The sequence below is a fragment of the Antechinus flavipes genome, chromosome 3 (genome assembly GCF_016432865.1).
Source record: "Antechinus flavipes isolate AdamAnt ecotype Samford, QLD, Australia chromosome 3, AdamAnt_v2, whole genome shotgun sequence".
NCBI classification, from domain to species: Eukaryota; Metazoa; Chordata; class Mammalia; order Dasyuromorphia; family Dasyuridae; genus Antechinus; species Antechinus flavipes.
The window spans coordinates 452087899-452101146 of NC_067400.1; the positions used below are offsets into that span (position 1 = coordinate 452087899).

Genomic DNA, 13248 nt, shown 5'->3' on the forward strand with positions numbered 1-13248 from the left:
ATTATCTGTTTTCAGATATTTCAGATATTTTTCAAAAATGAAATAAGGTTTTATAGCCAGGAATGACTAATAATAAAAATAACTTTTTTTTATTGCTCTCTAACATTTAGGAGCCTGTGGCTCTTCCTACAACTAACCTTGCAAGAAATGACTCAGATTTAAAAAGTGGGGACTATTTAAGAAAGGATATTTATTTATTTAAAAAAGAATATTTATTTAGGTAACATGAATGGACAGCAAGATGCTGCAGTGGATAGTGGATCAGATGTGATCTAACCAAGGCAGAATCTAATAGTACTGTCTTTTGCTTTTATGTTCCCAGTACTTAGCACAGTGCCTGGTACACAGTAGACATGCTATAAATGGTTACTAACTGACTTGCTATCCCTCACACACAGTTTCATCTTCTGTCTCATCTTTGCATTGGTTGTTCCCCATACTGAGAATGATCTTTCATTTTTATTGGAATCCCTGATTTTAAGCTCAAGTACCACTTTCACTATAGAGGCTACATTTGGTACCATTACCCCACCCAAGAGTTGCTAGTATCTACCTCTCCAAGGTTAATTGTATCTACTTTGAACATATTTTGTATCTATATTCACATATATAGGTTGCTTTCTCCATTAGAATGTAAGCTGTTGAAAGAGGAAGGGAAGATGGAATAGGTCAGAAATTTCCAGGCTCCCCAGATTTCCTTCACAAACAGACAGAAAATCTCTATAAAATAAACGAACGCAGAACAGTAAAATAAAGGGATAAAGCAGTTGTGCTCCTGAGACAATCTGAGAGGAACTCAGAAAGAACAGGGCTTACAGGGCTGTAACTCCACCAAATCCTGAGGGAAGCAGACTGGGTCTCAAGAAATTTCATCTCAATTTCCACCTTACTTTCTCAGCCATAGAAAACTCCATAGCATAAACTTTCATCTCAAAGCTTCGGGGACTTTTCATCTGAGGAACAGTAGAAGCTAAGTGGGAAAACAATGAAAGACCCCCTTTTGGATTGGGATTTGGGAGGGTAAAATGAGGAAGACTTTTGGAGGAGTGAGTGAAATGGGGAATGGGAGAGTGGGGGGGGGGAGAACATAAAGTTACTCTATCTTTATGCATACTTTCAAAGAACTCAACACATAGTGAGCACACAAAAAGTATTTATTATTTTCTGGTGACACGATTTGACTCTTCCAGAATAATTAGATAACTCTAGGCTAGTTAACATTAAGGTATATCTATTTTTTTAAATTTTAGATTTTCTTTCTCTGTGTATTTCTTTAGATAGAGGCACATTCACTAAATGACTCTGAACAGCTCCTCAATGCCAGGAGCTCTTCTGTTACCTGGGCAATGAACTGGATGATTTTCACAAAGATGTTCAGAGGCATGTCTCTGGGTACCACACCACGGGATCCTTTGGGGAAAAGTGTTGTGATGATGGTTATAAGTCGGCTAAAAGATAAGAAAAAAACAAAGCACAAGAGAGAGAAAACAAGCATTGTTGGCTGAGCTCTTATTCTTTAAGGAAACATAACAGATGGTACTTTTTGTCTAAGTATCATTGAAAATATGGGAATGGGGGGTAAAGGGATGGTGAAGGAACACAAATCACTTCCGCATTCTTAGTCTCATTTATCTTTTTTTATAGAAAAATACTTTTTATGAAAACTAATCATAGTTTGGAAATAAATCCTTTCCTCAAGCCTCCCTTCCTCTTTTGATCATGAGTAATGCTGTTCTTGGTCTATGCTGCTGCCACTGGGCTCCCTGAGGAGAACCACCTCTAAATGCAGAGTACATTTACCCTTGTGAGAACAGCTACTTTAGTTAACAGCTGTTTAAATGACAACTAAATAAACCCAGGGAAACTGTTTGGAAGACATCTCTAAAAGGAATCATACCTTCAACACTAGCTTAGACTACAGTTTAGATCATCCCACTCCACTCTGAGCTTTTTGATCATGAACCCACACCAAATCCTTTACCTCTGAGTAGCTGTATTGCTTTCACATTTGATTCTAATCATGTAAACCCATAGTAGTCGGTACAGAGATTCCAGTGCAACTCGGGCCATCTTGGGGTCTTTGTTCTATAACAAAAATAAAAAGGTAAAAGTCACACTTAAGAAATAAGGAGAGATATTCTTCTTTTAAGTAATATTGGGAATAGAGAATCTAGTATGATACCAGATCCTTGACCCCAGGGGTAAGATAGTGCCTGAATATTACATATATGTGTGTAGAGGGAATTTAGTGACTAGTAGGAGAAGTCAAGAGAACAATTTTCAAAAATATCAATTTATTTTCCCCTATATTTAGGTATGGACATAGTTGAGAGAGTCCAAGATGAGGGAAGCTGAAAAGTTTTGTCTACTTTATTTTCACCAAAATATGCATAAATTCAAATATGAAGGGAAGGTTCAACTTGCCCTTTCTAAATTTTTTTTTGCTCTTTTCATAATACCCTCATTGCCTAGATCCATGCCTAGATCTCCCTTTTAAAGTCCAAGAACACAGACTTTTCATATTCTTCCATCCTTTCAATTTTTTCTTTAACCATCAGTCTTCATATTATCACAGTCTGTCTCACTTTTCTTTCTTTATCCATTCAATTAACTTGCTATTCTTACTTTAGCTACTTCCCCTCTTAGCTGAATTAATTGGGAACATACTAATTCAGAATTTGTGACAGCTGTGAAACAGGTCTGGCCAAAGTCTATCTTTGCATTACCACTGAATTGAAAAATGGAAAGAGGGTTTGCAAGGGGAACTAGGTAATTTAAGAAAACTAGATTTTCAAACTCTTAAAATAACTTTAGAAGATTGTATTTACATACAAAAAAGGAATCCTTCCTTTCTATTTATTAAAGAAGATCTGATAGGGACTACCACTTGGCAACTTTATTAATGGTATTATATGTTCATGACTAACAGCACTATTTCTTTAAAAAATATGCTATGATTCAATTTTTTCATTAGTTCGGATTGGATATTCTCCAAAAATTACAGATAATGAATTGTACATAACAAAGATAATGGTTCCAATTTTATGCTATTAAAAGTGCTTTCACACTTAAGTCAGCTATACAAACATTTAATAAACACTGGCTCCATAGAGAATATTAAGGTAGATGCTAGGAAAGAGACCAGAGGGGATAAAACATCAACATTGGTAACTGAAACTATACATAATACATCATTATGTTATAGATGCATTACAGGTATAATACAAAGAACTAGCCAAAGAGAAGGATATTGCTGATTTAGGGAGGAGGTGGATAGAAACAGATAAAGTTTCAGTGAGTTGGATTTTAAAAGGTAGGCAAGGAATTTCATAAGTGAAAAAAGGAAGAAGGTGAATGTTGAATGTTCAGCTGGATTGACTATATGAAAAGGCACAGAGTCAAGCAAACTAGTGGTATGTATTGGGAACAAAGAATAATCTTATTTGACTGCAGTATAAAGTGCATGGGAATAAGTCAAAGGAGAGCTAGCATGGAGAATTATTCTAGAGCCACACAGAAGCCAAGGAAGCTGAGATCGGAAAAAAAGGGGACTAAATATAGTGATTAGGAGGTAATTAGGAATTTTTGAGAAAGTACTTTTAGCATAGTGGTTGGTAATGCAGAAGTGGATTTATTGGGACAGTTTAAGAAAATTTAATAAATGTTACACTGAATTATTTAAAAAATCCTTCTACATTATTGAGAGTATTGGTTTAAGTAGCTACAGTAGCCATTTACTTGCCAGAATCCCTGAATTCTTTTATATAAATTGACCCACACAAGGACTATTAATTATTTGAGCAACCTTGGACTGCAGTAATAGTGATCTTATAAGCAGCAATGTGCTGGCAAATGTTTAATAACAGGCCCTCAAATAACCATGATACCTTACAATTGAATCTGCATTTTTAATACTTCTCCACTTCCTTAATTTTAGATAATTAACAAAACAAATATATCAAACTTTAATTTGTAGTATTTCCCAATTTCTGAGATGTACTAATTGACTTTACTGACTTATAAGCTCTTGCTGATGTGTTTAACCAGGCTAAAAGAGGGCATATTCTTACAAACTAAAAGATATCTAATTGAACAGCATGGCAAAATAAGTTACAATAAAGGTTTTTCCCACAGACATATATATTTGTCTTCCCATCAGTTATCATTCCAACATCTTGAGAAGACCTTTAGCGGTTTTAATTCTGTCTTCTGAACACTCTTTTTCCATGCTCTATGGTCTCTTAAATGTAAACACTTCTTTGTGTTATGGCCCACCCTTCTTTCAACTCCTATCATATCTGTGCTAACTATCCTGAGTCTTTTTTAGATCATTTCAGGTATTCCAATGAGCAAAACTCAAATGGCCCTATTATAGGGAGATTCCTTTCTATCTCCCCAAATGCCCTTGGTTACTATGAAATAAATTCAAGAGCACAACTGAAAAACTCTTGACTAGTTCTATTTCTCACCAGTAACCAAAATTTGATATACTTCTTGTACCCATAATGTCTATAAGCTCTCTTTTTCTTCCACTTCTTTGATTTTACATTAATTTACCAATAATTTATATTTATCTTTTATTTTGTTTCATGAGGTATATTTTGTTTTGGAATTGTCACAAAATTGCCTTGTCGCAATTCTGAAAAACTCATATTCAACTGTTGGCTATGTGAAGTTTCTATAGATATTAATCCATATCTTTTGAATCACCAAGCATTTACCTTTGATCCACCTAATTAACACTATTTAATTGGAATTCATAAAACCATTTTGAAGTACTTTTTTCTATTTCCTTTTTGACACAAGTCAACAGAAAGAGGGAATATGAAATTCTCTTAGGGTTAGAAAGAGAGTTAATGTCAAATCAGAATGACTCCAATATCTGGGAAATTAATTTGAAATACTGAACACTATGTCACTAAAGGACACCTTTTAAAAAGAATATAAAATATTATAAAAATTGGGCATGTTTTAATACATTTGTTTATACGGTTCTCCTAAATGCAACTTGTAATCTATTCTTGCTACGATCTACTCACTGGTAAAAGTCATCCATTCATATATTAATTCATCAACTTATTGTCATATTATTATATGAGTACATCAAAGCATAATCTGCAAATGGCAAAAATAGTCACAACACTGAAATCTATTTTAAATGAGGAATAATAGGCAATAGTCAGCAACACAAATTCCAGTTTAATGCAATAATTACTGAACTAGAAATAAGTAGATTTTGATTCAAGCTTTGACACTGGCCATGAAGCAAAGGAAATAATTCCCAAGCCTGTATCTCAGTTTACTTAATTTTAAAAAAATGGGATGAATCATATTTGTCCTTCACTATTTTACAAAGAGTATAAAGACTTCAGTATGTTTGATTTTAGTTATGTAGGGACTCCTTCCAAAGTTAAGTACCTTAACCCATTATGTCTTCTCATATTTTCTTTCATTTCTTTTTGACAGAAAAGCTTGGAGAATAAAAGAAATCGGTATCAAGTCTGGGAGAAATGATAAAATGAAAAGTATAATTATCTTTATCACCAACGAGGTAGGATGAGATGTTGGATCATTCAAAATAAGTCATCACTACTACAGAGGCAATAATTCAAAGTAGATGTCCTATTTACAGATATCAATTTCATCTTTATGTAAGATGAGGAAGAGTGCATCATTATCCCTATTTATTTTGTCATTAAGGAGAAGGGGTAAAATATTTCTTACCCTAGAAGATTTTTTTTAAAAGCAATTTTTCAGTGGATAAAAATTAATATTAATTTCTCTAATATTGTGGTAGTTTGGAAAACTGCCCCAATCTCATAAATTGTGAAAGGTGGGCAGGCAGACAGTTGTTCCTAGTGCATTATGTCAGTGAGAATACTTCATAAATATTATTCAAATAATGAAGCACTAGTGTAAGATTTTACTCTTTTAGAATTTGTCATAATATTTATGGCAGACTGACTCGTTCACTGTGATTTTCACAATTTCTTACCTGCTCAATTCTTAGGCAGAAAATAAAGAATAGAACCAAAGAAACTGTTGAATAACTTTACTGAGACTTCTTATTAAAGGATTGCTCCTTTAAGAAAATAACATTCTGTATTTCTCATTGCATTCTATGGAATATGACTGCTGAAAGACCAGCTAAAATAATTAGGTGTTAATATTCAAGAATATGCATTTGTTCTATAACAGCAGTATGTTGTTGACAGACAAGTCCTGTGGATAAACTAAGGCATTGATAGAAAATTAATGTTCAGGCTGAGATCTGCTGTTTACTTTGAAAGCTGGAGATCTTTACTGTAAATTACACTTATATATTGCTATATTTCAATTTACCACCTAGATGCCTTGCCCACATTGAATAAACCAAAGATGACTGCCAAAGTCAAACATTCATAATTCTAACACTGTGCATATTGTTTTGTGAATGCTGAAGTCAATGATTATCCAGGAGGGTGGAGGGCAGCATGTGGAATGAAGAGCACGGAGAATGGACTGGGTTTGGTAAAGCCTTAAGAAATGATCATTTGGGCTCCAAATTCTATAAAGTATAAATCTATAAAGGTAATCAGGAAAAAAATTTTTAAGGCTAATCAGGGAGGAAAAACTACCATACTTTCAAAGACTTTTTTTTTTTTTTTGCCAGTGATTCCTTCCTTGCTAAGTATTTATAAACATATAAGCAGTTATGGATATTTCTCCCCTACATTCATGACTATTTTAAAATATAACCTGTTTTAAAATTTCTCTTGGCTTCTAGATTATTTTTAAGTAAGAGATAGAGTACTATTCCTCACTTTGGAAGTTTCTATATTTTTAGCTTTGTGGTAGTGAATTCTATAAGCTTATTACTTTTTTCCTTTAACTTTTCTCAAACTACCTGCTTCAAGGTTCAAGAGGATGCCAGCTAATATATAGCTGAATATAATAGCTCTTAATGGCTTAATAGCTAAATTCCTATCTTTGTCAGTTCCACTCATCCTCCTCTGATACAAGCCATACCATTTTCTATTTTACTTATGTATGTTTCCTCCCCAGTGGAGCTTGAGTTGCTTGAAGATGGCAACTGTGTCTTATATGTCTTTTGTAGTCACAACAGAGACTAGAACTATCCTGAAGAAATATTAGATGCTTAGTACTGTGGATTTTTTTTAAAAAACAAAATAAACAAACAAAAAACACTTGGTGCAATTTTACAAAATTCTGAGGTTTGGATCACGATTGCTGTATAAACCTTTCATGTTCATCCTTTCTCTGTCTTCATCATTCCAGATGGGAGTATTAAATATTTTTTGTTTTTCATATTATATCTTTTTCATCTCTTTGATGCTTTAGTTACCCTCTTTTGAACTTTTCTAATTTCTCTGGGTTGTTCTGTAGATGCAGTGACCAAAACTACATATTGTATCACAGATCTGTAAACAATTACTTTTGATCATTCTCAGAATTATCATGTATTTTTGGTCACAATAACAAATTGACCTGATAGAATTTGATCCTAATGTTTACAATAAATTAAAGAAAACTCCTCAACAACATTAAAATTGTGTTCAGTATAACATTTTCCCCTACCTTCACAAATAACCTCTAAGTGGATAAATTTAAAAAGACAACACTATGAATTATCCTTTTCCATTCCCATATCTTATTTTTTCTATTAAGCAAAATTATTGTTTTCTGTTTGTGTATAAAAAGAAATTGGAAAGAGAAATCTTTTAAGTGGAAAAGATAATCGAGAAACTGAAGAGAAGAGAAACTAATCAATCAATCAAGCATTTGCTCACTACCTACTATAAGCCAATCCTAAGAAAAATGCCCTCATCCTGTAACTTGTGATTGTGCTGTCAGTAGATAAAACAAATTCCACAGTAATCAAATATTTAAAAGTGGTGACAATATAATGGTTGCTAATCCTGGAAGACATTTTATTAAAAGCACTGGGAACAGTTCAATTCCTTGGCTATATCTATCCATAGCTAGTTTGAAGAAAATAAATGACGTTTACCTTGAAGTATGCAGTGAGCCTTTTATACCAATTCATAGTTAAGAGTTCTTAAAGACAATTTTTCTAACACAGACCGGGCTATCATCACAGTAAGTGCCAAAATAGCATAATTAATCTTAACCACTCTGTGAAAATTATAGTGTCTTAAAACAACCACAGGAGCATGTACAAGCATATCCACATGCCTTACAACCAACCAAATAGAATGAAATTCAAAAATTCTAGGAAATTGATGGCCATCAATCCCTGGGAGAGCTCAATATCACCTTTGGAAATGCAAAGTTTTTGTACTACTTAAAATGACAAATATATCACGTTGGCATTGAGGATGGCTATTATTTTCCCTAAACCACTAACAACAGCTAGTACATATATAGCCCTTTCAAGTTTGCAAAACAGTTTACAAATATTATCTTCTTTGGTTCTCAGTGGGAGGTCAGTGCTATCACTCTCACCATTTTACTGATAAGAAACTCAGGCATACAGAGGTTGAATGACTTGACCAGGATTATGAAGCTAATAAATTTCTGAGAATGAATTTGAATTCAAATCTTCCTGACTCCAGGTGCAGTGCTCTATCAGCTATACTACCTAGCTGCCATTATGTGTATAATAATGTCATTTGAATTTTAAGATTGTTTTATAATCTCAAATTTTTAAATACTTTGAAGTTAATTATAATAATTAGTTTAAAAATATGAAATACCAAGAAACTTTGGAATCACCTTGAATTTTTCAGTCTCCTTAATCCTCTACTTCTAATCTGGCACCAAGTTCTGTCATTTCTTCCTGGAAGGTATTTTAGGCCTAGAAGATTCTCAAAAAGCTGTGTATAATTGCCTCAAATAGAATGTAGCCAGGAAAATAAATTGGGAATATCTTCAAAGAACCACACATAACAGTGACAGGAAGGAACTGTTAAGCTCCCTTGGCCAATACTCTGAAAACAGAATTTTAATTATGAACAATCCATTTTCCTAGACTTAAATTAATCATATTTTAAATAATCACATCAAAGGAGGAGTCACAATTTCTCTGAGGAATCCTATGACAAACATAACCAACATGTCATATACACATCAAGGTAGTTTGGTGGCACAGTGGAATTAGGAAAACCTGAGTTCAAATTCAGCCTGGGCAACTCATCTGCAAAATGGCTTAGACAAGGAAATAGTAAACAATTCTATTATCTTTGCCAATAAAGCTCCAATGGGGAAACAAAGAGTCAGGCATGACTGAAAAAGCAATTGACCAACAAAATACACACATCAATTGGGACTTAGAACTTTGCTTCTCAGACTTTTTGGCCCATAGGATGCTTTTTACAATTCTTACTTACACATCCTGATGATTATAATCCTTTAAACAACACTGAAAGCACTTGAAATATTCACCATTATCACAGAAACCATCATCACTTAGTAGGATTTTTCAGTCAGAAGGATGATGGCTGACAGGGATAGAATCTAAGATTAAAATCAATCCCAGAGTACCAGAGCTGGCAAATAACCCTTTAAATGGAACGAGAAAGCTTTAGTTACAATAAAAGAAATTGTATTTTATGTGACATTGGTGAATTACAAAATTTTACAGAAAAAAGGTAGTATCTTCTAAAAATGTAAGTAAGTCCAAGTTTAGAAAAACTGATAGAAGAAATATGCAAGAGAATGAGGGATGATTTGTGAATATCCATAATGTTTGAAGGGTAGCCATTCTCTTTCAAAAATGTCTCAATATTGCTATTAAAAAAAAAAAAAGAAAATCTTCAAAACTGATAGAATTCAATGCATAGACTGGAGATAGGGACCCTATAATATCATTTCTATAGAGAATTCCTATATGAAGGTGCCCAATGTAGTAGCGCTTATGTTTCCTAGTATCAAATAATAATTATATTTCTATCCATAAAATCTAACATCGATGACCCTCTATAGCTTATTTGAGCATCAGTAAAGATACAGACTTCAGGCCTGTGGTATATTGAACTCTGAAGTTGCTTCCTAAAAAGGATATAAACTGTTTTCTAAGACAGTATGGCTCTATCACTTGTAGGATCAATTCATCAAAAGCATGGTCTGCACTTGTGATTTCATCAGATTTTATCTAGGTGGAGAAATTCCTTCTGCCAGTGTAAGTAAGCAATTCTTCAGTAACTTACAGTGTCAGAGAATTACCTGCAGGCAGTGGGGGTTAAGACTTGCTAGAGTCACATGTCCAATATGTGCCAGAGGGAGAACTTTTCGTGACAGGCAACTCTGTAAGTCTCATTCTAGGGCCAGTCCCTCTGAGACTGGAAATAACCAAGTCTAATTTCAAGGAAGGTACTTTAATTTCCCTAGATACATAGCATAGCATTCATACTCTGACTTCACAAAATATATCTAGTCTTTAACTTTATTTAGTAGGTAGTACAATGAATAGAGAACTGCGTCTTGAATCAGGAAAATTAGAATTTAAACCCAGTCTCAGACACCTACTAGCTGTGTGACCCTGGGCAAGTCACTTGTTTGTCTCACTTTCCTCATCTATAAAAGGAGCTGGAGAAGAAGATTACATACCATTTCAGTATCTTTGCCCAAAAAACCTCCAATAGGGTCAAAAAGAGTCAGACATGGAAAACAATTGAATAAACAAAATAAAAAAAAGCCTTGGACAAATCACTTAATTTTTATCTATCTAGGTTTTTTCAACTATGAAATGAGGATAATAATAACACCTACCTCAGATGATTGTTAGGATCAAAATGAAATAACATTTGCAAAATATGTAGGACAGTGTTTGGTTCATAGGAGGTCTTTAAAAATGTTCCTTTCTTTCCCTTCTCTTCCCTTCCCATAAATTAAAGAATGGTGCTCTTGAGACTCAGGTTGCAAGATATATACATGTAAAAGAGAGTGTATGGATGCTCATGGAATATTTCCCCTTTAATACTAAATGCTCCTAAAACCAGTTCATATGCTTAAAAGTCATGTGTCTTAAAGAAAAGCTAGGGATAACATAATCATTACTTGATTTACATGGATACCATTTGCAATTTTTTATTGTTATTTAATAGCTTTTTGTTTTCGATTTTAAGAAAATTTTCACAATTTTTTAAACTTCTCTAATTTACATTTTGCTAAAGAGAAAGATGATGACTTATTGTCTTTCCTTATCTAAGTAATCCAGAATAATCTTTCCCCAATGACAGAAATGCTTTAAGAAAGGCAGTCTACTCCTTGGACACTCCTCTCTTAACCCACTAGTTTTGTTTCCAGCCCAGCCCCTGTAGCCATCATGGAAGGAATCAACCCTTGTGGGGATAATACCTGGCAATTGTTTCTATAAGGGATGTATCCTCTGCTATCCACTGCAACTTAATATTGGGAAAAGAAAATTCTTAACACTAAAGTCCTTAGCACATCAAACTGACCAATATCAGAAGTGAATATAAGCTTATATAGTAGAAATATACATTACTATTTACATTGCTGCTGCACCAAAAAACTCATGTTGTCCATTAAAGTGGAAGCTTCTTGAGAGCAAGGTCCTGCACAGTTTTTCTATTTGTATGTTCAGTGCTTAGCATAGAACTTGGCACATAGTAAGCACTTTATATATATACATACACATATTTTGTTCATTTAAATATTCACTTATATCCTCAGAAACACTAGATTACACTAGAATCTCATCTCAGAAACATAAGTTCGCTAAAAGGATTTTTTTTGAAAGTGAAATACTAACTTTAAGATTGGATAAGCAGTTGTTGAGAAAAACATGCCATCTGTTTAGGAAGAATTGCTTCTGACTGACACACAGCAGGCACGTCACCAGAGGGTACAAAGCCTAAATAGGAAGAAAAAGAAGACATCACAAGATTATTTATATTTCAACAAACCAGGTAACCAAATTTCCCTAGAACTATTAAAATAACTTTTTCTCCCATGATTAGTGGCAGCCAAAATAAATATTTTATTGCATAACAGAATGTAAAAAAAAACAATGTTCCTCTACAGAGATTGTGGGAACAAATGGAACACAGCATTTTGATGAAAGGAAATAAAGAAATTTCATAATTAAATTCTGAAAAAATATGAAATACCATTATAGCAAAAAAAGACAAAATCTGAACACAGGCAGCTAAATAGTGAGGTGACTAGAAGTTAGAAGTTAGAATCAAGAAAATCTAAGTTTAAATTCAACCTCATATATTTACTGACTGTGTGATCCTAGATAGGTCGCTTAACCAGTTTGTTTCAGTTTTTCAACTATAAAATGTGGGTAATAAAAACAGTTATTTTTAGGGCTATTATGAATATAAAATAATGTTTGTAAAGCATTTTGTAAACATTAAAGTGCTCTTTGACTGATTTTTTAAAATTATTACAAGAAAAACATATATATATTTATATATATAAATTCATATTTTTATATCTCAATCTACTGCCTATTAAACATCATAATGGATACTTAATACATGTTTATTGACTGACTACCAGATCATTTTTATTAATTTCCTTCATTCTGCCTTAAAGTCTCTTCTAAAGTTGCAACATTCATTTATCAGTTATTGGTGGGTGTACTTTTCCTAAATGTCAATAATCTCAACTGGTTAAAATGTGTACCAATGAAAGCAAATTCACAGGTTTAATCCCTTATATAAAAGTTAGCTAACTTTTGTCTAAAGGTCGGTGAATATAATTCTAACTCCAACTAGCAATCCTAAAAATTCATAAAATCTAGTCCATGGAGACCAGCAAAAAAAAAAAAAAAAAGCAACAACTTTATCATAATGCTAGAAAACCAACTCAAAGGACATGTCCTATTCAGAGTTGCAGAATTTAAGAAATGGACAGAACCATCTATTCTAGCTGCCTCATTTTACAAATGAAGAAATGAAGATCCTAAAAAGTTAAATGATAAAGCCCAATTTAGAGTGGTAGGAACTTTTTTCTTTTCTTTTCTTTTTTTTTTTTTCCTGAGGCAATTGAGGTTAAGTGACTTGCCCAGGGTCAAATAGCTAGGAAGTGTTAAGTGTCAGAGACCAGATTTGAACTCAGGTACTCCTGACTTTCAGGGCTGGTTCTCTATTCACTGAGCCACTTAGCTGCCCCAGGAACTTTGTTTTATAGCCACCCAACAAACTAAAGTTACTTGATCACGGCAATGCAGGTAATACTGTATTAGTGCTAGATTCAAGATGTGAATCTAAATTCTCTACCTCCAAACCTAGGGCCTTTTCTGCTGTACTATTT

At 33.4% G+C, this 13248-nt stretch overlaps 1 protein-coding gene across 7 annotated transcripts in view; it reads right to left on the reverse strand.

Annotated features, from left to right (window-relative positions):
• The window catches only part of FRY (FRY microtubule binding protein), a 514411-nt gene that overhangs the window by 148312 nt on the left and 352851 nt on the right, over positions 1-13248 (reverse strand). For all 7 annotated transcript variants that reach the window (XM_051986496.1, XM_051986491.1, XM_051986495.1 and 4 more), the window contains 3 exons: positions 11738-11839; positions 1982-2085; positions 1340-1448 (listed from right to left, as the gene is read on the reverse strand). In XM_051986496.1, coding sequence (XP_051842456.1) covers positions 1340-1448; positions 1982-2085; positions 11738-11839 — 315 coding nt within the window. The remainder of the gene's footprint in view (positions 1-1339; positions 1449-1981; positions 2086-11737; positions 11840-13248) is intronic.